This window comes from Doryrhamphus excisus, linkage group LG23 (assembly GCF_037039965.1).
Source record: "Doryrhamphus excisus strain RoL-2023G ecotype Guam linkage group LG23, RoL_Dexc_Guam_v1.1, whole genome shotgun sequence".
NCBI lineage: Eukaryota > Metazoa > Chordata > Actinopteri > Syngnathiformes > Syngnathidae > Doryrhamphus > Doryrhamphus excisus.
The window spans coordinates 7,058,303-7,083,379 of record NC_136379.1 but is presented as its reverse complement, the minus strand read 5'-3'; the positions used below and the strand labels follow the sequence as shown (position 1 = coordinate 7,083,379).

At 47.0% G+C, this 25,077-nt stretch overlaps 6 protein-coding genes across 6 annotated transcripts; 4 read left to right on the top strand and 2 right to left on the bottom strand.

Moving 5' to 3' along the window:
- The first annotated feature begins 255 nt into the window (after positions 1–255).
- Positions 256–7,467, top strand: polr2b (RNA polymerase II subunit B). The gene is made up of 24 exons (XM_058058262.2): positions 256–404; positions 911–983; positions 1,105–1,255; positions 1,328–1,440; positions 1,534–1,753; positions 1,884–2,042; positions 2,112–2,276; positions 2,350–2,546; positions 2,611–2,730; positions 2,939–3,125; positions 3,221–3,364; positions 3,462–3,601; positions 3,709–3,820; positions 3,903–4,057; positions 4,130–4,328; positions 5,320–5,488; positions 5,562–5,753; positions 5,829–6,079; positions 6,168–6,257; positions 6,327–6,434; positions 6,532–6,645; positions 6,731–6,891; positions 6,983–7,178; positions 7,268–7,467. The coding sequence occupies exons 1-24, from the start codon at positions 386–388 to the stop codon at positions 7,355–7,357; spliced, it is 3,525 nt and encodes a 1,174-aa protein (XP_057914245.2). The 5' UTR covers positions 256–385; the 3' UTR covers positions 7,358–7,467.
- On the bottom strand, positions 7,452–9,191 carry igfbp7 (insulin-like growth factor binding protein 7). Its single transcript, XM_058058330.2, has 5 exons — positions 8,696–9,191; positions 8,222–8,331; positions 7,958–8,065; positions 7,753–7,879; positions 7,452–7,689 (listed from the first exon to the last, which is right to left on the bottom strand). The coding sequence occupies exons 1-5, from the start codon at positions 9,123–9,125 to the stop codon at positions 7,667–7,669; spliced, it is 798 nt and encodes a 265-aa protein (XP_057914313.2). The 5' UTR covers positions 9,126–9,191; the 3' UTR covers positions 7,452–7,666.
- A 157-nt stretch (positions 9,192–9,348) lies between these two features.
- Positions 9,349–12,700, bottom strand: cox18 (cytochrome c oxidase assembly factor COX18). Its single transcript, XM_058058296.2, has 8 exons — positions 12,682–12,700; positions 11,207–11,318; positions 10,629–10,978; positions 10,465–10,565; positions 10,239–10,393; positions 10,045–10,160; positions 9,877–9,984; positions 9,349–9,782 (listed from the first exon to the last, which is right to left on the bottom strand). Exons 3-8 carry the CDS (start codon positions 10,947–10,949, stop codon positions 9,621–9,623), a joined length of 963 nt encoding a protein of 320 aa, XP_057914279.2. The 5' UTR covers positions 10,950–10,978; positions 11,207–11,318; positions 12,682–12,700; the 3' UTR covers positions 9,349–9,620.
- On the top strand, positions 11,639–14,308 carry selenot2 (selenoprotein T, 2). The gene is made up of 6 exons (XM_058058343.2): positions 11,639–11,908; positions 12,489–12,599; positions 12,708–12,834; positions 12,902–12,989; positions 13,059–13,212; positions 13,936–14,308. The coding sequence occupies exons 1-5, from the start codon at positions 11,709–11,711 to the stop codon at positions 13,178–13,180; spliced, it is 648 nt and encodes a 215-aa protein (XP_057914326.2). The 5' UTR covers positions 11,639–11,708; the 3' UTR covers positions 13,181–13,212; positions 13,936–14,308.
- A 1,965-nt stretch (positions 14,309–16,273) lies between these two features.
- LOC131107895 (E3 ubiquitin-protein ligase RNF4) lies at positions 16,274–20,475 on the top strand. Its single transcript, XM_058058355.2, has 8 exons — positions 16,274–16,634; positions 16,903–16,937; positions 18,059–18,251; positions 18,327–18,409; positions 18,683–18,695; positions 18,764–18,884; positions 19,985–20,036; positions 20,101–20,475. The coding sequence occupies exons 2-8, from the start codon at positions 16,926–16,928 to the stop codon at positions 20,248–20,250; spliced, it is 624 nt and encodes a 207-aa protein (XP_057914338.2). The 5' UTR covers positions 16,274–16,634; positions 16,903–16,925; the 3' UTR covers positions 20,251–20,475.
- Positions 20,476–20,970: 495 nt separating this feature from the next.
- sqstm1 (sequestosome 1) lies at positions 20,971–23,457 on the top strand. Its single transcript, XM_058058275.2, has 8 exons — positions 20,971–21,244; positions 21,314–21,409; positions 22,013–22,266; positions 22,345–22,435; positions 22,530–22,598; positions 22,736–22,890; positions 22,961–23,147; positions 23,220–23,457. Exons 1-8 carry the CDS (start codon positions 21,076–21,078, stop codon positions 23,366–23,368), a joined length of 1,170 nt encoding a protein of 389 aa, XP_057914258.2. The 5' UTR covers positions 20,971–21,075; the 3' UTR covers positions 23,369–23,457.
- The last annotated feature ends 1,620 nt before the right edge of the window (positions 23,458–25,077 follow it).

Sequence of the window (25,077 nt, the reverse complement as noted above, 5' to 3'; positions counted from 1 at the left end):
TACTGAGAAACAAATGACAAGTAAATTTAGTGCGTTTTTGTAGGCCTATATATTTTTTTAGTTTGGCTAGACAAACATGATTATATACAATATAATATATGATACATTTAAAGACAAAACATTGTGCTATTGTTAGTAGTTGTAGCATTTTCCTCGTTAAAGCATTATTTTATGCTAATTGCAATGTGCTGTATGTTTACTATTCTGACTGCACAGCACCGGAGCTGCAGTTATGTTGTCTGACCTCAGGGGGCAGCAGCGGCGCTATGTAATGTTTCCCCTCCGAAGAAGAGACCGGTAGCGCGCTGTCTGGTGACAACCACAGCACGTCTCGTTGGAGTCGTCAGCTTTTTTTTTTTAAATACTTATTGTTTTGAGGCTTAAAATGTACGACCAGGACGAAGGTGAGCTGCTAGCCTTGAATACTTTCACAGTCAACGCACGGGTTGTGTACATATACCTCAAATACATGCATTAACACAGGCGCTAACGCGTAAGCTAACATTAGCTCCAGTGCCGAGGAATGAACACAATAGCATCGCAGCATGCATAACAGTCGCTCACATCGTCTCAACTTTGGCTTTATCTAAAATATGAAGCAAAATCAGCTGGCATTATCGTCTTCTCTATTCCCTCTAAAAGCACTGAGGCTAATAATAGTAGCTACATGTAAAATAACCATGCTAACTCAAGCTAACTCGTAGAGCTTTGTTTAACCTAACATATCAGAAAGAATTAAGGATTTTACAAAGAAAGAATAGCCAAAAGTGTTGCTTTCCGCGTCTCGGTTAATTTAGGGAACATATTTACAATAATCAATGTAACAAGCATTGTAATCTTCCAGGACTGAACTTGCTTTTTGTGTCTGGCATTTAACCCATTGACCATTGATTTCAATGACTGTGTTCAGATAATCAGTACGATGAAGATGATGATGAGATCACACCAGATCTTTGGCAGGAAGCTTGCTGGATCGTTATTAGGTGAACTGATGATCATGTTGTTTAACAGTGAACTTCCTTCTGTCATTATTCGCCATTGTGAGGTGGAGACATATGTCACCTCTGTTAGCTCTTTTTTTTTTAAAAGCTACATCTTTTTCAGCTCTTACTTTGACGAGAAGGGGTTGGTGCGGCAACAGCTGGATTCATTCGATGAGTTCATCCAGATGTCAGTGCAGAGGATCGTGGAAGATGCTCCACCCATTGACCTCCAGGCAGAAGCCCAGCACACCTCAGGGGAAGTGGAGGAGCCGGTAAGCGCCTGGTCCTGGAGATTTATTGCCAGTTCAGTGCAGGCGTTGTGATAATTGTGGCGTCTGTTGCAGCCTCGTTACCTGTTGAAGTTTGAGCAGATCTACCTGTCCAAACCCACACACTGGGAAAGAGACGGCGCTCCGTCTCCCATGATGCCCAACGAGGCCAGACTTCGAAACCTCACGTAGGTCTCGTCGGGTCTGACTATGTTCTTCTTTTTCGGGCATATCTTGGTCTCACCTCATTTGTAAGATCGCCTTCTGATTTCCCCTCATAGATACTCGGCCCCTCTGTATGTGGACATCACCAAGACCATCATCAAGGAGGGAGAGGACCAGTTGCAGACGCAACACCAGAAAACCTTCATAGGGAAAATACCCATCATGCTCCGCTCCACCTACTGCCTCCTGAGCAGCCTGACGGACCGTGACTTGTGTGAGCTAAATGAGTGCCCGCTCGACCCTGGAGGATATTTCATCATCAACGGCTCTGAGAAGGTACGTGGTGGCGTGACTGCCTTGACCCCTGACTAACCATTTAATTAAAGCAAAGGTTATAATAGTATTAATAATTACTATGAACTTGATTATATTGGCTGTAAACTGGTGCGTTGTTGTTGGTGCCCAGGTGCTAATTGCTCAAGAAAAGATGGCCACCAACACAGTTTACGTATTCGCCAAGAAGGACTCCAAGTACGCCTACACAGCCGAGTGTCGGTCCTGTTTGGAGAACTCATCGCGTCCCACCAGCACCATCTGGGTTAGCATGATGGCCCGAGGAGGGCAGGTGAGTCGAAATGTCTGCTCGTTACCGAAATGGTGAGGTAACGTTTCTGACGTGTTTCTCGTCTCTCAGGGAGTGAAGAAAAGCGCCATCGGTCAGAGGATCGTGTCCACGCTGCCGTACATCCGACAAGAAGTTCCCATTATCATCGTGTTCCGAGCGCTGGGCTTCGTGTCGGATCGAGACATCCTGGAACACATCATCTATGACTTTGACGACCCTGAAATGATGGAGATGGTGATTATGATTATAGCGCACACTTGTTGATTTGCGCCGGGCTGACATGTGAGCGTGCTGTCGTTTTTTCCAGGTGAAGCCGTCTCTGGATGAAGCCTTCGTCATCCAGGAGCAGAATGTGGCCTTGAACTTTATCGGCTCCAGAGGAGCCAAGCCCGGAGTGACCAAGGAGCGAAGAATCAAATACGCCAAAGAAGTTCTGCAGAAAGAAATGCTTCCCCATGTTGGTGTCAGTGACTTCTGCGAGACCAAGAAGGCCTACTTCCTCGGGTAAGTTCATACCATTTCCCCGTCACCCTGCATCACTGTTCATATTGTTTGTGTGTGTGTGTAGGTACATGGTCCACAGGTTGCTACTCGCCGCCCTCGGCAGACGAGAGCTTGATGACAGAGATCATTATGGAAACAAGAGACTTGACTTGGCTGGCCCACTTTTGGCCTTCCTATTCAGAGGGTGAGTCGCTTACCCGCTCGCTTTAAGTGGTTTGGTCCACGTGTGAAGCAAGGAGGCTCTTTACCTCCTCACTGTCAGTGCTTTGTTCCTGTCACTCACATTATTGTGTGGCGGGTAACAGCGAACAATAGCATCTATATAAGACACCGGAAGATACCCCCCCACCACCTGCCTCTGTCAGGCTGCTTGAGTTTTCTCCTGTCTTCAGAATGTTCAAGAATCTGCTGAAGGAGATTCGAATCTACGCACAGAAGTTCATCGACAAAGGGAAGGACTTCAACCTGGAGCTCGCCATCAAGACCAGAATCATCTCAGATGGCCTCAAGTACTCGCTGGCCACCGGCAATTGGGGAGACGTGAAAAAGGCCCACCAGGCCAGAGCGGGCGTGTCCCAGGTGAGGCTCAGCAGTCATAAAGACAAGCTGGTTTTTTTATGTGTGTGCATTTTTGCATTTTATTGATGCAGTGCCAACCGTCTCATCACTTCTAGGTGCTTAACCGCCTCACCTTCGCATCCACACTGTCCCACCTTCGCCGAGTCAACTCCCCCATCGGGCGGGATGGAAAGCTGGCCAAACCCAGGCAGCTGCACAACACGCTGTGGGGGATGGTGTGTCCCGCTGAAACCCCCGAGGTGAGTGTTTGTCGCCTCTCCGAGTGTTGACACTACACTACACCATGAACGACAACGGACACCAAATTTGTTTTGATTGGTTGATTGGATGGTTCAGGGTCATGCTGTAGGCCTGGTGAAGAATCTCGCCCTGATGGCTTACATCTCTGTGGGTTCCCAACCATCTCCCATCCTGGAGTTCTTGGAGGAGTGGAGTATGGAGAACCTGGAAGAGATCTCTCCCGCTGCCATAGCAGAGTCAGTGTCCAGCACACGCACTTTTAGGACTACAACCATAGCAAGTGTGAGCATATTTTTAGGACTCCACACATAGCAAATGTGAGCATATTTGTGTACCCTTGCAGTGCCACCAAAATCTTCGTAAATGGCTGCTGGGTGGGCATACACAAAGATCCCGAACAGTTGATGAACACCCTCAGGAAGCTGCGGCGTCAGATGGACATCATCGTGTCCGAGGTAACGCCTGTTAGCCGAGGTAGCGCCACCTTGCGCGTGTTAAATCTGCGACGGTGTCTCTTCACCTGCCGGAATGTCGCAGGTGTCCATGATCCGAGACATCAGAGAGCGCGAGATCAGAATCTACACGGACGCCGGGCGGATCTGCAGACCGCTTCTGATTGTGGAGAAACAGAAGCTGTTGCTGAAGAGACGGCACATCGACCAGCTTAAAGAGCGGGAGTACAATAACTACAGGTGAGCCGCTGGTTCCACAGGTGAGCCCCACAGGAAGCGGGTCCACATTACCTGAATATCTTCCCCTTTCAGCTGGCAGGACCTGGTAGCGAGCGGTGTAGTGGAGTACATTGACACGCTGGAGGAGGAGACTGTGATGCTGGCCATGACCCCTGATGACCTTCAGGAGAAGGGCGTGGCTTACTGCTCCACCTACACCCACTGTGAGATCCACCCGTCCATGATCCTGGGAGTGTGTGCATCCATCATTCCTTTTCCCGATCACAACCAGGTGAGGTGAACTTAGCAGAGTCAGATGTCCGGAATGGAAGCTTAAATTGGGAATAATGTGGGAATCTTCCTAAGGGTCGGAGGGCGTACTCTGGGTCCACTTGACATCTAAAGTTTGGCTAGTGTTAGCACACTAGTGTTAGCGTCCATGCATGCAAAGTCACTGAGCACTAGAATAATAATAATGAATATAATAATAATAAAATACCACTGCTCCCTGCAGAGTCATGATAACGGACACACTCCAAAGTATAAATAAAATACAAAGACACAAAATAAATCTAACAGAGGTTACTGTTAACAGATAAAACTGAACTCTGAACCCCCAGCGTTACTTCCTCGGCTCCCATTTACAGCAACACTCAAGCATGAGTCATGTTTGTGTCTTAGATGGCTTGTTTTCTGTTATTATGGCTTCTATATTGGGTAATACGAATGTAAATGTGACTATAGGGGTGTTATTTCATGTCACAGCTCTAATTTTAACACTGTTTAGAAGGTTGTAACCAGGTTTCCTATGCTGTACAAAAATAATCAACGTATAAATAAGGAATCCTTATCACAGTTGGGGTCTGGAGCCGATTACTGTCAACAAAACGACTCCCAGTTAGACTGAAAATAATCCACAAATAGAGTAATTGATGTGATGCAGCAGAACAGCAGATCTGCCAACTTGTGTACTTGTACTCGGCACGCATTCAATTTGTTGAAGTTTCCACTGCAATCTTTGCACTGGTGGAGTGGGGGTGGGAATAGTACTAATAACATTTTCTCCAAGGTTAGCAGGTCTAGAATAAAATGTTGTCATTTAATTAACGCAATTACTCCTGCAAGCAATAAATGACAGCAGCAACCTTATACAGAATAAATAAGTGACTCAAAAAGACTGGAAATAATCCACAAAGTCAGAGAAATTGCTGTAATAAATGTGGGGTCTAGCAAACGGGCCCAAGTCCATCAAGGTACGAATGGTCTCTTCTTTTGACATTCAGTCCCCCAGAAACACGTACCAGTCGGCTATGGGCAAACAGGCCATGGGCGTCTACATCACCAACTTCCATGTTCGAATGGACACGCTGGCGCACGTGTTGTACTACCCTCAGAAGCCACTGGTCACCACGCGCTCCATGGAGTACCTGCGCTTCCGAGAGCTGCCAGCAGGTACGAACTCAGCCACTCGCCGACCGACAAATGAAGTTCATTGCTCTCTCACTGAGAACCTCCTCCTCTTCAGGGATCAATTCCATCGTGGCCATCGCCTCCTACACAGGCTACAACCAGGAGGACTCTGTGATCATGAACAGGTCGGCGGTGGACCGAGGCTTCTTCCGATCGGTTTTCTACCGATCCTACAAGGAGCAGGAGTCTAAGAAAGGCTTCGACCAGGAAGAGATCTTTGAGAAACCCACACGAGAAACCTGTCAGGGTAAGAAGTAAAAGCCTTTGACGTCATGTGACGCTGCTTCTAACTACGCGGAGACACTCATTTGTCTCTGTTCAGGGATGAGACACGCCATCTATGATAAACTGGATGACGATGGACTCATTGCGCCCGGAGTTCGTGTGTCCGGCGAAGACGTGATCATCGGTAAAACCGTGACGCTACCGGAGAACGACGATGAACTGGACAGTACCAACCGACGCTACACCAAGAGGGACTGCAGCACCTTCCTGAGGACCAGCGAGACCGGCATTGTGGACCAGGTGATGGTGACCCTGAACCAGGAGGGCTACAAATTCTGCAAAATCCGGGTGAGACCACATGAGACGCAATGAAACTTTACATTTTTTTTTTTTGGTCCTCATCTTTTAACATCTCCCAACATTTCTAACCCGCCAGGTTCGCTCAGTCCGAATTCCTCAAATTGGAGACAAGTTTGCCAGCAGGCACGGACAGAAAGGAACCTGTGGAATCCAGTACAGACAAGAGGTAGACAGGAAGCGACGTTGTCAACAGACAGGAAGCGTATCTCTTTGTAACAATTGTTTTGTTTTGAAGGACATGCCGTTCACGTGCGAGGGAATCACACCTGACATCATCATCAATCCTCATGCCATCCCATCCAGAATGACAGTCGGCCATCTGATCGAGTGCCTGCAGGGCAAGGTGACGTCACTCACCACAAGCTACTACAACATCATGTAATTCTTTGTAAACCATGCTTTTATTTTGACATTGAGGCGTCCTTATTTGCTCTCTGCAGGTTTCTGCAAACAAAGGTGAGATTGGTGACGCCACGCCCTTCAACGATGCCGTCAACGTGCAGAAGGTGTCCAACCTGCTGTCGGAATACGGATATCATCTGAGAGGAAACGAGGTCCAAAACAAACCCAGCTTTTTCGCCGTTCTTCAAACGGACGACCAACCGATCGATCAATTGATTGACTGATTGCTGTCTTCAGGTGCTGTATAATGGCTTCACCGGGCGCAAGTTGACGTCGCAGATCTTCATTGGTCCGACGTACTATCAACGCCTCAAACACATGGTGGACGACAAAATCCACTCCAGGGCCCGTGGCCCCGTCCAGATCCTCAACAGACAGCCGATGGAGGGGCGATCGCGGTGAGCCACTCACTCACAATCAAAATCTTGGTTGTCTATGGATGATTGTGTAGGTCTGATGTGTGTGTGTTTGTGTGTGTGACGTACGCAGTGATGGTGGCCTGCGATTCGGGGAGATGGAGCGCGACTGTCAGATTGCTCACGGCGCCGCTCAGTTCCTGCGAGAGCGTCTCTTTGAGGCATCTGATCCCTATCAAGTGCACGTGTGCAACTTGTGCGGACTGATAGCCATCGCCAACACACGCACGCACACGTACGAATGTCGCGGTTGTCGCAACAAGACACAGGTAACACAACACACGACACAACACACACACACACACACACACGTTATCACGTGATCCAACACACTATGACTTGACTATGTGTGTTTCAGATCTCGCTGGTGCGGATGCCGTACGCGTGTAAACTTCTTTTCCAGGAGTTGATGTCAATGAGCATCGCTCCTCGTATGATGACATCATAGAGCAGCTTTGACCAATCACCTTCTGGCAGATAGATTTGTTTTATTTTCCTAAACGTCAACCTTTTTTTGTGTATGTCGGTTTTGCAAACGAGAATAAAAGTGTTTGTCAAAATATTTATTCTGATTGATGACCCGCATGTTGTGCTGCACCCTGGTGGTGTGGAGTGTTAACTGCACACCAGCTTGTCAGCTTTATTGATGAACTGTTTATTGATGATACATATTGAGGGTGTCTACTAATAAAAGCGGCTTCTATATGCCAGGAAAGAGAATAAATGTGAGGGTGATCCAATGATGAAGATCGGCTGCTCACAGCTCTTCATCTTTCATCACTGGAAAGAAACGACATCGTTAATAACTGAGGTGAGCCACTCTTTTTCAATGAAAACTGTTACCTTTCTTGACGACAATATCATCGATGGACTCCACCACGTGAATGGAACCAACAGCCGATGCTTCCCCTTTCGAGTTTGTGGCGTGGCACTCGTAAGAACCCTCCTCCTCTTGGGTGAGTGGCGAGATCTAAAAGGTTAAAGGTGACATCCATGAATGGCTTGAAAGGAATACATTTCCATGATTTGTGTTTGAAGCGGAACAGACCAGAACCCAGCCTGTCACTTGATGTTTCTCCGGTCCTCCTCGAGTTTGGATGGCCAGGTTGTCTCTGTCCCCGGGAAGAAGCTCCACCTTCTTCTTCCCAGTCATCACCTAACGGGAGGACAGCATCATGGGTAAGTCTGACCTTGTTCAGACCTTTTACGCATAACTCCACGCACTTCCACTTGACGTTCTTAATTATTCATCTTAGAAGAAGGAAGTCTGAGCATGTAGAGTGTTGTTGTTGTTGTCAATGAGCGTGTGTACCTTTCGCCAGGTGAGCACAGGTGTGGGCACGCCCACTGCCTCGCAGCTGAGGTACACCTGAGAGCCGCTCACGTTGAAAACGCTTCCCGGAGGAGTCACGATAATCGGAGCTGCACAGACACGATCAGACAGGTCAGCAGGAATTCTGTTTGGTCTGAGCGCGCTCGGTGTGGAATTCCGTGTTTGGATGAGGATAAAGAGGATAAACGTTGACGTTCCGCCTCAACGAACAACATGAGTTGACATGCTGGCTGGCTGGGAAGAAACACCGCCAGCGTTCTTTCCGCGCCCGCGTTGCTTTTTGCAGTCAAAACAACTTAGCTTAGCATAAAATACATTTTGTCAACATTTTGACCTTGACGTTCTAACCCCTTCTTCTCAAGCAGGCGTTACAGTGACCTTTGAACCCTCCTTTCCTCCAGCAGGTGTCAGCGTGACCCTTGACCCGCCCCCTCCGCTAGCAGGTGCTCTCACCTGAGGCGCAGCGTCCTTTGTTGCGGACCGTCACTTCCTCCTGTCCGTCTTTCTGCGCACGCACGCTGGCGCTCTTCAGTGCGCACGCACTCGCATACGTGACGCCATCGCTGCCGCAGACCTGGTAGTTGTTCTTACACACGCACACGCCCAGCTTGCTCTTCTTGTCCTCGGAAGCCCGGACGCACTCCAGCCCGGAGCCGCAGCGGCGCGTTGCTGCACGGCGTCCGCCGCATTGCTCTCCCTCTGCCGCCGCGCACAGCGAGCAGCAGCCGCAGGGGTCCACAACCGTACCAGCGGGGCACCCCGTGGCCGGGAGAGGGGAGCACTGGGCCGGGTCACAGGGTCCGCATTCTGGAGTCGCTGATGCCTGGGCCAAGAGGATAGTCACAAGCGGAACCAGACACGCGAAAACAAAATTGGACTTCATGCCGTTCTCCTATGTAGATGGACTAGTGAGCAGAAGCTTCTGACAAGGGAATGGAACCAGGGAAGTTCTGGGCTCCAAGCTCCGCCTAATGGGATGAGGGTGTGTGTTGGGAAAGGGGGGGGGGGGTCTATGATGTGATCCCAGACAGCAGCTTTCTTTCATGGAATGTTGCTGACACACACCTTTTATCTTCATTATAACCAATCATATATGTTTATTTTTCTTAACAGGGCGAGGTTCTTGGCTCAGAGCTGGTCCACAACTTTCTTCTGTGCGTGCACACTAGTTACACACATACTACACAAATATACACAATACTGTCCATGAGCAACAATGGAGACAACCAGTTTGGACCAGAAAACAGGAAATGTGTGTAGGTCAAACTTGACTTTTATTGTCTGCTGTTGGAAGAGATGCAGTTGCCAGGAAATGAAGTTCTGGCTCGGGTCAACAAATCCTCTTGAGTCCAATAGCACGCATTGTTGGACTTCCTGTTTACTTGCAATATTTTCTGACAAAAGCAGCCAGTAGGTCCTTGTATGGTGTGTCGGAGCGTTGCGTGGGAACTTTGAGGAGCCTGTGGAGGGCAGGGGAACGAAGGAGTAGATTGTGACAAAGTCCCACCAGGCTGGAGGAGAACCAGTAGAGCGCCATGGACTGGAGAGAGAGGGGGGGGAAGAGAGCCAGCCACATTAGGTCTTCGTTTACTCTCAAATTTCAGTTCACCATGTCTGACTGGACCAGAACTCACCGAGGGAACGGTGGTGGCGATGGGAATCATGAGCAAGGAGAAGCCTCGCATGGCGTTGGTCACAAACTTCTGAAGAGAAGAGGTGTTGGACCTCTGGAGGGAAAAGATCTAAAAGAAGAAAACATCTCGTTATCTGGTCATGTGAGCTAACAGTTGTCAGTCCCACACCTCCACAATGAGCAGGTTGGTCAGGCCCAGAGAAAGTGGGAGGAGCCAGGTGGAGTCAGGTGATGTGAGGTCAGCAAACCACAGAGCGCCCCCTGTCATCAGATCAGGCCGCACCGCTGCAACACACACAGAGAGAGTCTACCTATAAGTAACAGATGGGCCAATCTGATCTCCAACGACCCAGCCAGACTCACCCGATTCTTCCAGGCTCAGGTTCCGGAGTGCCAGGGACAGGCTGATCCATAGGGGCAGCTGGACCCAGACCAGCAGGCTGGCTTTGAACGGGTGACAGTTGTCCCGGATGTACAGCTGGGACACCAAACGGCGCAGATTCTTCCGGAACTGGAACCTGAACAGGAAAAAGACCCCTCCCGTCAGGTAACAAGAAGACCAATGAGGGACTCGCCTCACTCTTCTTACCGACTCTGTTTTTCCGTCCAGCCTCTTTCCTTCGCTCGCACGGACACTTCGTATCGAAGCCTCTTGGCCAGCTCAGCGATCTCCACCTGAAGTGCCTCCACCTGCACGTTGCCGTGGTTACGGGTAAAAGAGGCCAGACCAGAAACAAAAATATTTGTGCTCACCTTGCCGATGATGATGAGCTGGTAGGCGGCGAGCGGCAACGTGACGAGCGTCCTGATGGACAGCGTGCTGACAGCGATGTTGATCCACCACGGCAGACCGCTGGCCTGCTGCATGTGGACCAGGAAGTCTTCAGCCAGGTGAACGGGGGCCGAGTGAGATACCTGGTGGTACCATCCAGAAGCAGCATCCCCAGAGGAAAGCTGGCGTCGCGCTGAGCCGTCGGAGCGAGTGGAAGGCGGCAGAGACTTCCTGAGGAATGCAGCGCCACAGGCAGTTCTGGCGGGAAGCCGTAGGAGGCGAACCCCCTCCAGAGCCAGCATGGTGGCACCGCCTGCTCTTAAAACATGATCTTTACAAAATGGAAGTTCATGTGAGTGGTTTGTTCCACACAAATGTAAAACATTGTTCCATACTGACAAACTCAAATGTTTGCTAGCCTCATCTCATTAATGTTGAGCTGTGACGTCACTAGGCGGCTCACCTGTTCACCTTTTTTATATTAATATTGACGTGAATGGCTGACATTGTAAGAAAACCAATAAAAGTAGGAATAACATTAAGAAATTAGCAAACTTACATTGATTAAAACATGGTACTGCTTCTGAGGGTCACAAAACAGTCTTTTAGGGGTTCTCGTCCCTTAGCTCCTCCGTCCAGCAGTCACTTCTCAGCAGACAAGCGCGTCGCATCTTTGATGACATCAGAACACATTCGGGCGACTGAATGTTACGTCATCATATAGCGATTAACAATAACACATAAGAAACAGTACGTTTATGCAGTGTAAAAAGAAGCAACACGATGTTATGAAGGACTTAATACATTTACTTAAGAAAGTGGTAACTCACCAGAAGAGGATTGTGATCAAATTAACACCGGAAACTGACTTTACAGTCAAAATAGAGGACTCACCCGTCGATTGAGTGTATATTTCAGAAAGTAAACGTAAGGTCGGAAAGTACAAAAATGTCCGCATTGAATTAGGAATGACGGACTGGTATAAAACATGCTCCTCCTTTCCTGGTGAACTAATTAATTAACTAACGTACAGAGGCGGAACTGGAACATAGCCATACAAGATGGCGGAGTACAGCCAGGCAGGGCTCGTCGGGGCTTTGCTGCTCTTCACGGCTCTGACACTCCGGGACGTTTACGTCGGAAGGTCGAATCCGCAGCAGGTCAACGCTCCCGGCTTGTCAGTGGACATGAAACAGGAGATGGCCGGCAAATCTGCCAAGTCGACCCTCTACAGTGGGCCTGTACTCAGATTCCAGTACTGGTAAGCTAGCGGCGCGGTAGCTAACAGTTAGCATGAAGACAAACCTTTCGAAACAAACATTAACTCATTTATGTAAGCGTATAATAGTGTAGCTCTTGTAAGTTATCCGAGTTATCCTGATTATGTAATGAATAGAGAAGAAAAGTAGTCTTTCTCGTTGCGTACACATATTACACAGCTTTGAGTGATTAGAGGCATTTCGGCTCCAGCAAGTGAGTCGACTCACTTTAGAGGAGTCGACTATTTCATCTTTTTCTCCCCCTTCATTTATTAATGTATTTTTTAAACCAAAATAATATAAAGTTATGTGTAAAATGAATGACTAATGTACATTACAACAAACCTTGATTACTATCAAAGCTTATTGTACTTCACAGAGGCGGTTCTTTCAAAGAGCCGGTTCGTTTGTCACTGAGACATCACATATGGACGTGGATTTAGGACAGAATGCCAACCATCATCTCATGGATTGCATTCAAGTCAATAATATCTGTCCATGAAATAATATAGTCTGATTCTGGACAAATACATGGACCACTAATTTTAATACGGACTAAAGTGCTGTTGTCTGTGTTTCTAGTATCTCCTGAGGCTACAATAAAGCATTCCAGGAGTACTCGCGGGCCATCAGCCAGCTGTACCCGGACATGCGCATTGAGGGAGAAAACTACCCCCCCACCCGTATCAACAGGTGATGAGTCTATTGACGACTGATTAAAGCATGATGCCATGTTTATGTACAATACAAAAGTGTACGTGTTTGCCACAAGAACCTTCTTGAAGCCTGTTGTGTCTTCAGGATTGTTGGCAACCTGATCTCGTATTTGAAGCTTCTCTCCATAATGGTGATTGTCAGCGGTCAGAACGTGTTCGCCATGCTCGGCGTCAACACGCCCAGGGCGTGGACCTGGAGTCAGGACAACAAGGTAGGTGGTTACTATGGCAACAAGTCATTTGGACATGTCCCAGACTCACGTCGACTGTCTTTGTCAGATCTTCTCCTGTCTGATGGCTTTCTTCCTCTGTAACATGATGGAGACACACTTCCTGTCCACCGGAGCCTTTGAAGTGACTCTCAATGGTGTGTTATGATTGGTCCATGACCTCGTATCAAAGACTGACTGGTTGTTTTTTCTCGGTGCCACCTCAGATGTTCCCATCTGGTCCAAGCTTCAGTCGGGTTATGTGCCAAACATCCAGGAGATCTTCCAGATCCTCGACAACCACCTGAAGATGAACCAGGTGGATTCCACCAGCTTCTCCACGGTTTAGAACTTTGATGATGACCAACAAAGCAACAGCAGGTGATGTTTTGTTCTCTTCATTTTAGAAGCGCTTTCAGCTGCAAACGATAAAGTACAGTTGGTTCCAGACCCGGCTGCGATAAAATGAATATTTTTGTAGTTCAAGCATAGAAAAATGGTTTGGTTTTTAACATTATTAGAGCATTGTAGATATTAAAAACCACAAAATAGTTACTTTTACACTCCTGTCATACGGCTGTCAGTATAATAGCAAGCTAACGAGCTAACTAGTTAGCTTTTCTAATTTACTAAAGTACCACTTCCACACTGAATGAGAGGAGAATCTTTTTTTTCCTCCATTCACTCTCAGCCACGGCATGTCTGCTCGGCTCTGCTGGCTTAGTAGCCAGTCTTCATGCAGTGTGAAAGGTAATGTAATGGCTTCTTACATTGTCTTTCTTCCCCACTCCCAAGGTTTGAAACTCTTTTAAGTTTACAATAAATAAATGGAAGGCCGTCTCTTGTGTCCCTGCAGCGATCCTGTAGCCTGTGCATTAGCAATGTGGTGTCTGTAAAGAACAATAGGAGTGTAAAGGTGACTATAGGGCTGTTATTTCATGTCTGCATGGCTCTAATAATCGTAAGAAATCTGTTTTATAAAGTCAAAAATTTGCGGAAATTCATTTACTGCAGTCAGGTCTGGAACCATTAACTGTGATAAATGAGGGGGCGACTGTACAAAAATGAAACACCTTCTCAGACGTCTGTCACATTTGCATTCAGGTGTCCTGGCTGAGCGGGGCGATCGGCCACTGGCGTCCATGAAGGTTCGGTCTTAAAGCAGACTCTGCTGGACCGCACCGGAAGTTTCCCGCCAATCGACAGAGCGCCTCCCACCGCCGGGGTCACAGCTCAGCACTGAAGTGATGGAGGTCGTCCTTATTTGTCATATATTTATTTAGTTTGAATCTTGAGGAAATGACGGTGACTTGTGTTAGCCTCACACCATCTACGATAGAGGGTACAAATGTGTCAATCATGGTTAAAGTGACCAGTGAAAACAGCTGAGTTTTACATTTTTTTTCCTGGTTGTCTTTTTGTGGGGACAGAGCCTAAAACAACTTCATTAAAGATGTCTTAAAAGACATAACGCCTCCTCCGACTCAGAACGCTCTGAACTTGCTGGACTTTTTGAGCCTTTAGTAGATATCTGCTGCATGGTGTCCCAGTCAGGTATTGATATCGGCTGGATATCAGCATCTGTTTATATTGCCCTACATGGGCACAAGCCGTTGATCTTCCAGATCACAGCAGTGCGTGCTAAGCATGGAGCGGGAGTGATGATGGCCGGGTGGCAGTATTTTTTGTTAAAGTCAAATGTTGCAACTGAGTGCAAAAATTGCCATGCACAATTCCTGTGGTGGCACACAACCATTCATTCATTTTGTACCACTTATCCTCACGAGGGTCACAGGGGGTGCTGGAGCCTATCCCAGCAGTCTTCGGGCAAGAGGCGGGGTACACCCTGGACTGGTCGCCAGCCAATCACAGGGCACATATAGACAAACAACCATTCACACTCACATTCATACCAATGGACAATTTGGAGTCGCCAATTAACCTAGCATGTTTTTGGAACGTGGCAGGAAACCCTCCTAGCTGTGAGGTCTGCGGGCTAACCACTCGACCGCCGTGCAGCCCTGGCACACAACCCAGCGAAGTTTAATACCACCCATTAGCAGCAGCATTACACAGGGAAATTCCCACAGGATGACAAGATGTCATTAACTGAAAAAGAAAGATGATGAGTCCGGATCTAGTCCGGATGCCTCCCGGACGCCTCCCTGGCGAGGTGTTCCGGGCATGCCCAGCCGGGAAAAGGCCCCGGGGCAGACCTAGGACATGCTGGAGGGACTATGTCTCACAGCTGGCCTGGGAACGCCTTGGTGGAGCTGGAGGAGGTGGCCGGGGACCGGGAAGTCTGGGCTTCCCTTCTAAGACTGCTTCCCCCGCGACCCGGACCCGGATAAGCGGAGGAAAATGGATGGATGGATGGAAAGATGATGAGCTCCTGTCAGTGGTGAATGGAAAATATGGGTTTAAAGCTTAATTCAGCACCACAAACCTCACTATTTTGTGAGGTATATGTGATATACTGCCACTACATTGTGGAAAAAACTATACCTTAGATGCTTTAAAGAAGTTAATGGGTCAGTTTTTCATCATAATTCACAACAGGTGGGAGGGAGGAGCATGTTATTGTATATTTGAGCAAAAGTAATAGAAAATCAGAACTTTGCATTTTTCAAATCAAAATGTCAAGTCATTGCAAATGTTCTACAAATGGAAGAAAATACAATGTTGCAGAGTGACGTGTTTGCATCACTCATTTGTTATTCTTTCATAAAAAGAAGATATCCTGAAGACTTAGGACAGACAGTGTGTCTTCCAAAGAAGACAGGGAATGAAAAAGTATTCTATTATGTTGGCAACGTGAAACATTTTCAACACCCCTGAGGGCAAAGCAGCTGTCTTTCAATTCTAGTGATGTCCCCGGTGTCCATAACCATGTCTTAAGATTGTGCAGGGACGACACCAAACGAGACAAGCAGCAGAACTTTTGGAAAACCAAGAAATAAAACCCACTTGTTTATTTTTCACGGTCCTCGTCACCAACTCACCTGGTGTCTTGCTGCAGATGCTGGTCTTTTCCTGTAGGATGCCTGTGATTGGTGCTGTTGTCTAGATGCACCTCACCCAGAAAAGGCCCTAAAAGGTCAGGCCCGGGTCATGCACTGCCCTGAGTCACGCCCACCGGGCTGCTGTAGGCTGTTCACTTCCTGGTTCAGAGTATTGGTCAGACTGGGGTAGAGACATGACCTTTGATGTGGTGAGTTTTGCTCTCTGCTGCCCCCTTCTGTCCTCTTCACTTGACAGGTGAGGAGGGGAGTGTTAAAGTTCATAGCTACCTGTCATGTGTCATACCTGGAACAAACACAAGGCAGACACAGCTGGGGAGGAGTGAGTCAAGCCCCCTCTTCCCCCCAGCAGAGGGGACGAGGGTGGGGTGGCAGGAAGAAGCTGCTTGCCAATTTGCATTTAATTATCATACATATACCTATATGAATGAGCATGTATGATTTATTTCACTTCATGGTTCGTTGATCAGTCTGGGTTACATTTCCGTTGACTTTCTCAGTTGCCTCCAGACCAGAGGGTGGCGCTCTTATTCCTGAGCGAAGCATCGCGCTTGAAGAAGACAAGTGCCGGGTGTTGCTAACGCTAGTATTATCTCTTGGGCAAGAGTACACATTTGAGTTGATGTTTTTTTCGTTATAATGTCGGACTATTTGTGTTTAATAGTTGTATTAAACCAGACGCCCGCCAAGTAACCGAGGGTGAGCACACGGACGGGAAGGGAAGAGAAGCTACTGCTACCAAGGAGAGCCAAAACACTGGCGGCTCGCTGTAGCTGCTACGTGGTAATGTTTGCGATTTAAAAGTTGTCTATTTCCGTCAGAACACTGCTACCGTACAAGTTCAATAACACTCCTTGTTCGATAATCGCCGTGACGGGACAGTACAGCCACTCTGCTATATGAATATGTGTGCTAGTTGTGTTAGCTTTATGCTAACAGTGTTAGTCTTACTCGGGGATAACTGCTAAGTATTATTATCGATTACATATGACACACATGTTTAGTGTCGGTATGGTTTGATTGTCTAAACGTGTGTTTTGTCTCTCCTCAGTGTGTATTGCTGCTGTCTCTGCTATGAGCAACACTGTAAGTTCCCACTGTCACCTTATGTTAAGTGTCTCCGGAATGTTACCACCATTAACAACATATAATGTAGTGGTGTGTCGGTCATGAACGAACGGGTGAAAAGAACTCGTTCGTTTTTGTGAACTGAACGAACGAGGTCACAGCCCCTAAAATACCAGTTCAGTTGCTAATGCTTTTTTTGATTGACTGAAGAGTCGGTTCACGGTTCCTTTTGCAGGGCGGGAGTAATTATATCTCATATTTGTTTTTCATTGAGGGTGCATTCTTAAGTTTTTCAATGCACATTTATATCAATATTTTCTTTATTTTAATTCATATTTGCACTGAAGTTGAGTATTTTCTTTTTCTATGGCATAAAGCATATTTAATATAACATACTTGATATTTAGGTCTATATGGTTTGGGCTTTTTACATTTATATTATTTATTGTAATATGTTTTGTATGATTAATACACATTTGCACTGTCTGACATTTAGTACTTTTTATTATTGTTTTGAATGCACCTCAAGATCGTAAAAAATGTTATTAACCATTATATTTATATGAACGGACTGACAACCAATTGACCGAAATGAACGGATCTTTTTACTGAATGAACCAGAATGATCCAGTTCACTGAAATAAATGTTTTTTCCCATGACTAATATAATGACGTTGTGGAGGTGGGCGTGTCCCGGCTAGTTGGCATCAGTAGCATAATGATTTTCAATAGGCCATGGGTGTCCAAAGTACGGTGCGGGCGCCATTTTTGTAGTCCCCATTGGCAATGGTCAATGAATTATGAGTGCTGCTTAACAAACTCATGACCCAAATTTTAAGACCAGTTGAACAATTGGAGGAATTTACATTTTGTATGCAAAAAATGTTACTGACCATCAAGATGCAGGACTATCCTCAGCCCAAATGAAGGTTGTTACTGGTGCCGAGTGCAGTCATTAATCATCAGTCAGCATCGTGAGAGAAGGCTTTTAAGAACCAAGAGCCTCGTCTCCTTTAATGCCACAAATGCCAGTTTGGAATTTGCGGAACAATAAGGAATTTGCACAACAATAAGTTTCCATATTGCGGATATGAAGTCAAGAGAGTGTGTGTCTGTGTGTGTGTTGGGGGTGTGTGAAGACCCCAAGGACGAGGAGGCGTGCCGAAAGACTTCTTGTGTCCAGAAGCCCCAAACCTACTGGCGCGAATGCTAGGAGGAGGGCTCATCCCAACACGAGGGCGAATGCTAGCAGAAGAACAAGTCCGAGAGCAGACATGGTGGTGACGACTCCCCCCACGGAGACCATCGATGTGATGGACAACACAGTGGACAGTGAGTACTGATCAGTGATCCATAAGATGTCAGTTGTTGTTGTGTGCGGTCAGCAATCAATAAGACGTTGCGCAGGTATGGATGAGGTGGTGGATCTGACATGCGAGGCATCAGAAGCGTCGCCTGTTGTCGACCTGACCAACAATGACTCAGTGCTGGTGAACACACACACACGCACACACACACACCCATGCAGCATGCTTACCTCATCAGCGGAGCTGGTTTTGTTGTTTCACCATGCTAACTGTAGCTTTGTGACATCCCACTTTTGACCCCTACCAGAGTTCTAATACACGTCCAACTTTCTGGCAGTGTGCAAGGCAGCATTAATGTAGCCTCAGTTAGCCTCCCAGCCCTCCATTGAAACTAACTCTTCTTCTATGTCTTTTTCTTCTTCCTGTGCTTCTGCTGACGTGGCTGCCGTGCCCCAGCTGGTGGATGAAGGTATTTATTAAAAAAAAAAAAAAGTCCCTTAACTAGCCATCCCTGATGCCTTCCCTGTCCTCTATCAGGTCCTCATAACAGGAGACACACATCAGGCGAGAGCTACGTCGTCAGCAGTGATGAAGAAGACACAACCCCTGTTCCTAGTGCTTCCACGTTGTCCTCTCTACAGGCCCAGAGCTCTGCCAGGTAATAGTACCTCATTGAAAACAAAAGTCGAATCCAGCTCAGATGTGTCCTTGATGTGGACATAGGTTAAATCCAGCTAATAGATGTGTCCTCGGTGTGGACACAAATCAAATCCAGCTAATAGATGTGTGCCACAAGTCAAATCCAGCCAATAGATGTGTCCCACAAGTCAAATCCAGCTAATAGACATGTCCCACAAGTCAAATCCAGCTAATAGATGTGCTCCACAAGTCAAATCCAGTTAATAGACGCGCCCCACAAGTCAAATCCAGTTAATAGACGCGCCCCACAAGTCAAATCCAGTTAATAGACGCGCCCCACAAGTCAAATCCAGTTAATAGACGCGCCCCACAAGTCAAATCCAGTTAATAGACGCATCCCACAAGTCAAATCCAGCTAATAGATGCGTCCCACGAATCGAATCCAGCTAATAGATGCGTCCCACGAATCGAATCCAGCTAATAGATGCGCCCCACGAATCGAATCCAGCTAATAGATGCGTCCCACGAATCGAATCCAGCTAATAGATGCGTCCCACGAATCGAATCCAGCTAATAGATGCGTCCCACGAATCGAATCCAGCTAATAGATGCGTCCCACGAATCGAATCCAGCTAATAGATGCGTCCCACGAATCGAATCCAGCTAATAGATGCGTCCCACGAATCGAATCCAGCTAATAGATGCGTCCCACGAATCGAATCCAGCTAATAGATGCGTCCCACGAATCGAATCCAGCTAATAGATGCGTCCCACAAGTCAAATCCAACTAATAGATGTGTCCAAGGTGTCCCCGCAAGTCAAATCCAGCTAATAGATGCGTCCTCACAAGTCAAATCCAGCTAATAGATGTGTCCCCACAAGTCAAATCCAGCTAATAGATGCGTCCCCACAAGTCAAATCCAGCTAATAGATGCGTCCCCACAAGTCAAATCCAGCTAATACATGTGTCCAAGGTGTGGACATAAATCAAATCCCATTAATAGGCGTGTCCTGACAAGTGTGTTTCAGGTGAGACAAAAAATCACAAGTGCAGTCCAGGTCGTAGACGTGTCCCTGGCAGAGAGCATAGTGGACAAGTCATTGCCTTTGTCTCCCCAGGTGGACTCCAGGAACGATTAGCTGTCCAGTCTGTATGGACACCTACTCGGAGGTGAGACTCGGGACACACGGCCAAGCTGACTCGTTTGTGCGTATTTAACCTCTCCTCCTCACAGATGGTGGACAGCGGCCGTTTGGTGGTGTCCACCAAGTGTGGACATGTCTTCTGCAGCCAGTGTCTCCGAGATGCTCTGTCCAGGTCTCACACATGTCCCACATGCCGCAAACGCCTCACCCCGCGCCAGTACCACCCTCTCTACATCTAATTGTTGATTTTTTTCATTTTGTGTGTTTGCTGTCTTCAAATAGAAATAAATATGTTACAACTGAAATTGGAACGCTCTTCTAAGCCGCCATCTTGTATTTTTTTTTAAAGGTTCAAACATCATTCAATTGTGCGCATGACGGCATTGTCACGAGGAAGGTAAACATCATGAGTCATTACCTGACCAGACAGACTTGAAGGTCTGGTTTGATCATGTCATATCTAGAATGTTCTAGAAGACTTACTCACATAAACGGAATAAAATGTTCATACTTACGAGGAGAAACTATTTCACTTTAATGTTTTTACGCACTTCCCAACGACCACGTGACTAAATAAGACATGAAAGTCGTTTTAATAACGCCTTCTTATCATTAACTCACATTAACAAAGTACAATGTTGATAATTACGAGTAGAAACAATTTTACTTTTTTTACTCACTTCCAGCGATCAAATGACTAAATAAAGACATTAAAGTCGACATAATAACGCCGTCTTGCCACAATGACTCTGCGAGTTTTTCCTACATGAATCATCTTGGTCACGTGACGCTGGAAAACCCCCTGATTGGGAAGTGCTTAGTCATTGCTCGGCATTTCATTGGTCCGTCTGGGTGGGGCTTAACATTTCAACCAATCAGGTCTCATGTAAATATTTATTTTTCACGGTGCCGCCCATCACGGAAATGGAAATAAATACAGTCAGCTGACAGCCTTTAAAAGCTGCGTCACAAAGCACGAACTTTATTCTCGAGTCGGACAAGTCTGTGGACGTCTTCGGGTGGAAAATATCATAGCTTCTGGAAGAAAAAGGAGCAGCAGAAAAATGGCCGTGACGGTGAAAGCGTACCTGCTGGGCAAAGAGGAGGCGGTGAGAGAGATCCGCAGGTTCACGGTGGACCAAGATGTGTCCAGCAGCTTCGAGTATCTCAGTAGCAAATGCTGTGACATGTTCTCCACTCTGAAGAGTTCTACCTTCAACATGTTCTACCGAGGTCAGACTTTGGGAACACTTTGGATATAATTGTAGGAAATAAAGTAAAACGAGGTGGTTTTGCTTGCAGACGAGGAAGGAGACCTGGTGGCGTTCTCCTCGGATGAAGAGCTGATGATGGGCCTGACCAGCATGAAGGACGACACTTTCCGTGTTTTCATCAAAGGTACCTTATCAAACCTTTTATTTACCTTCACATTGACTTTCATCAGCTAATGCTTAAATCGCGCACTTTCACATGTACACTTATCATTTTAAGTGTGCATTCACACTTGAGAAGTAAAAATGTTCCGCAAGTACCCGGATGTTGCACTCCGGTTAGTGAGTGCGCAGTGTGGACACCATATTGGCTACGCATTTAGTCATTTCAAGTAAGTGTGCACAGTCATGGATTTGGGACAGCACTACAGTGTCTTCACCCACGCCCCTAGGAAGTATGAAGTGTACATAGTGTGTACAATAAGTGTGCTTATTGTAGTCAAGTGTGCCAATCAGACCACAGCCCAATCTTCTGTTCAACTCATCTCAGTATCTTCACCCACGCCCTTAGGAAGTATGAAGTGTACATAGTGTGTACAATAAGTGTACTTATTATAGTCAAGTGTGCCAATCAGACCACAGCCCAATCTTCTCTTCAACTCATCTCAGTATCTTCACCCACACCCTTAGAAAGTATGAAGTGCACATAGTGTGTACAATAAGTGTGCTTATTGTAGTCAAGTGTGCCAATCAGACCACAGCCCAATCTTCTCTTCAACTCTTTTAACAGAGAAGAAAGAACATCGCCGAGACTTCCCACTTCACGCCTTCCCGCCTTCCACCTTCAACCACCCTCCACCCGGAGCCCCTCCTGCCTCCCACCCGCCCCTGCACCCTAACGTGACGTGTGACGGCTGCAACGGCCCCGTGGTGGGCGTCCGCTTCAAGTGCAGCGTCTGCCCCGACTATGACCTCTGCTCTACCTGCCAGGGGCGAGGGACGCACACTGAGCATGCTCTGTTACCCATCTGGCACCCGCTGCAGGTGAGCTACAAGATAAGCATCGATTACAAGGGCAAAGATCTAGAAGAGAAAATGTAGAATGTTCTTTGGCGTCGGCAGGCATGGTTCCCTCGCGGCAAGTGGATGAAGAGGATGAGACACTGCGCAAAGAGCCAGACCAGGGCGGGCGCCCCCGGAACTGCCCCCGCTGGTCAGTCTTGTTATTACCACCTGCCACTTGACGCTGCCTGTGCTTTAACTTTTAACCTTTGAACCCCCCTTAACCCCCCCTCCCGCCTGTGCAGGTGCTCAAGCCGGCCTCAGCTTCCTGAAGAATGTTGGCGAGGGCGTGGCAGCCATGTTGAGCCCACTGGGTGAGCGATGTCATTATCAGTGTTTACATGGGCATGGAGTAAATAGAATCGGATTATGAAGATCCAGTTCAACAAATATCAGACTGTTAATAATTACTTTCAAAATAAAAGCTCTAAGTGGGAATGTTTCTGTGCAGGCATCGACGTAGACATCGATGTGGAGCACCAGGGCCACAAGACTAAGGTGACCCCGCCCCCTCAGAGTGAAGGTGATGTGGAGATGAATGGGGACCCCGAGGAGGGGGGAGCCACCGGGGAGGGTGCAGCCGGAGGTGACTGTCAGCCAGCAAAGGTCAGTTAAGCGATCACTTCCTGTCAGCGTTTGATGACCCCGAAGTCTGACATGTGATCCGCTTGGGCAGGTGAGCAGAGACGAAGATGATGAGTGGACTCACCTGAGCTCCAAAGAGGTGGACCCGTCTAGCGGAGAAGTGCAGTCCTTGCAGGCCGGGATCCAGGACCTCAAAGTGGACCCGCGTCCTCCTGCGGACACACAGCAGGGTCCATCGGGTCTGAAGGCGGCGGCTCTGTATCCTCACCTTCCTCCAGGTAAGACCTCGTTTGAACCCCACTCTTGTTTTTTTACACTTGACCTCACGTCTGACCTTTGCACCCTCACAGAGGCTGACCCACGGCTGGTGGAGTCGTTGTCCCACATGTTGTCCATGGGCTTCACCGACGAGGGCGGCTGGTTGACACGCCTCCTTCAGACCAAAGATTTTGACATCGGAGCTGCGCTGGACGCCATCCAGTACGCCAAGAAGCTCTAGTGATGTCACTGCTTCTTTTGATTGATTTGTCTTCATTAAGAATCAATACATTTTTCTTCAAAGCTCAATAAAAACCTTTGGAGATCGTCAATATTGTGTTCTTGGGTTTTGCTTCTCTGGTTTTCAGGGGTATTTTTAGTATGGGGAGGGCAGTCTGATAATGAGTGATGTTCTGCCATGTTGCATCTTCAAGAGACGAGACAAACTCGCTAGCTTAGCATAAAGACGCTGTTAGCCTAGCTTAGCACTCCGGTACACGCGGTCGGCGATCGACTGGGCCACCATTTAGGAGGCTCTACACTTCTCCAAACTTCCCCGGAAGACTTATCTCCGGCTGAGAGGTAAAGCTGATAGGCATTTTTTACAATTTTTTAAACAGTTTTTACCATTTCTACCTCACTGTGGTCAACGACAAGTTACTTTACGACAGGCAGAGAAAGTGCTATTTTCTTCGCATGCTATGTATGACGTCATTAATAAAACATCGATTCAGTACAGGAATCGAGTAACCTTTTTATATAACAACTTTTGTTACTTTTCAATCTGATTCAAACTTCCGCGTTTTATTTTCTTGAATGGAGTTTTTACCGTAGCCGAAGCATAATGACGTCTCACTGCTGCCATCTTGCGGCCATATTGAAAACTCCGAAAAGAGCCATCAAAATAGTCTTTATTGCAAAGAATGCGTACAACAGACAGCAAGGAGTGACAGTCAGCGGCTGTGTTTGAATTCGGGGGACTGCATCCTACCAGGCCGGTAGCCTAATCGGGCTACGAAGATCAGACGTTCGGAGGCTCCTGCTCCAGCTGCGAATCAGCCTGGTGAGTTCAGACGGTCTAATCTTCCTCACACTTCCTGGTTGTGTCACGTGTTCTCATGTTTACCCTGACGTCCTGACAGAATAAATGCCTTCAATCGAGACACTAAAGTAACAAAATTGATGTCATTTTCTCCTTTTAAGTGAATCTTTTGCCACAATCTGAGCAAGTTAAAGGTTTCTCTCCTGTGTGTTTTCTCTTGTGTGGTACCATTTTCGTTTTGTGAGTCAATTTTTTACCACAAACTGAACAACTGTACGGTTTTTCTCCCATGTGTGCTCTCGTCTGTGTTCTCACGTTCCTCTTTTCTGTTAATTATTTGCCACAAACTGAGCAACCAATAGGTTTTTCTTTTGTGTGTGTATTCTCATGTGTGTGCCATTTGAGCGAATCTGGCAACACAAACTGAACAACTAAATGGTTTTTCCCGTGTGTTCTAAAACGAGGATGTCATTTTCTCATTTTCAGTGATTCTTCTGCCACAAAGTGAGCAAGTAAAAGGTTTCTCTCCTATGTGTGTTCTCTTGTGTGAAGTCATTTTCCTCTTGTAAGTGAATATTTTGGGCAGAATTTATATGGTAAGAGACACTAGAAGGCACACTGGAGAGAAACCTTTAAGGTGCTCAGTTTGTGGGGATACATTTTGACAAAACACATGAGAACATACAGGAGAAAAATGTTTTTGTTGCTCACTTTGTGCTAAAAGGTAACACAATTGTAGACAACACTATAGACACACAACAGAGAGTAAACATTTTTATTTCCAGTTTGTGATTAAAAAAGTTAATTCATCATTGGAATGTCACAAATTTTCCATCCATTTTATATGCCGCTTATCTTCACGAGGGTCGCAGGAGGTGCTGGAGCCTATGCCCAGCACAGGGCACATA

Bases quoted from the DNA above. Each gene is read 5' to 3' on its own strand.
- polr2b (XM_058058262.2), top strand. The intron at 2,277-2,349 runs GTGATTATGATT...CGTTTTTTCCAG, and splicing joins ACCCTGAAATGATGGAGATG to GTGAAGCCGTCTCTGGATGA. The intron at 5,754-5,828 runs GTAAGAAGTAAA...GTCTCTGTTCAG, and splicing joins CACACGAGAAACCTGTCAGG to GGATGAGACACGCCATCTAT.
- igfbp7 (XM_058058330.2), bottom strand. From the start codon at position 9,125: ATGAAGTCCAATTTTGTTTTCGCGTGTCTGGTTCCGCTTGTGACTATC. The intron at 8,066-8,221 runs GTACACACGCTC...TCCTCCCGTTAG, and splicing joins CTGTGCTCACCTGGCGAAAG to GTGATGACTGGGAAGAAGAA. The intron at 7,880-7,957 runs GTCTGTTCCGCT...TTAACCTTTTAG, and splicing joins AAGTGACAGGCTGGGTTCTG to ATCTCGCCACTCACCCAAGA.
- cox18 (XM_058058296.2), bottom strand. From the start codon at position 10,949: ATGCTGGCTCTGGAGGGGGTTCGCCTCCTACGGCTTCCCGCCAGAACT. The intron at 10,566-10,628 runs GTGAGCACAAAT...GGCAACGTGCAG, and splicing joins AGCTCATCATCATCGGCAAG to GTGGAGGCACTTCAGGTGGA. The intron at 10,161-10,238 runs GTGAGTCTGGCT...TGTGTGTTGCAG, and splicing joins CCTGAGCCTGGAAGAATCGG to CGGTGCGGCCTGATCTGATG.
- LOC131107895 (XM_058058355.2), top strand. The intron at 18,885-19,984 runs GTAATAGTACCT...TTGTCTCCCCAG, and splicing joins CAGGCCCAGAGCTCTGCCAG to GTGGACTCCAGGAACGATTA. The intron at 20,037-20,100 runs GTGAGACTCGGG...TCCTCCTCACAG, and splicing joins GTATGGACACCTACTCGGAG to ATGGTGGACAGCGGCCGTTT.
- sqstm1 (XM_058058275.2), top strand. From the start codon at position 21,076: ATGGCCGTGACGGTGAAAGCGTACCTGCTGGGCAAAGAGGAGGCGGTG. The intron at 22,599-22,735 runs GTGAGCGATGTC...GTTTCTGTGCAG, and splicing joins AGCCATGTTGAGCCCACTGG to GCATCGACGTAGACATCGAT. The intron at 23,148-23,219 runs GTAAGACCTCGT...GCACCCTCACAG, and splicing joins GTATCCTCACCTTCCTCCAG to AGGCTGACCCACGGCTGGTG.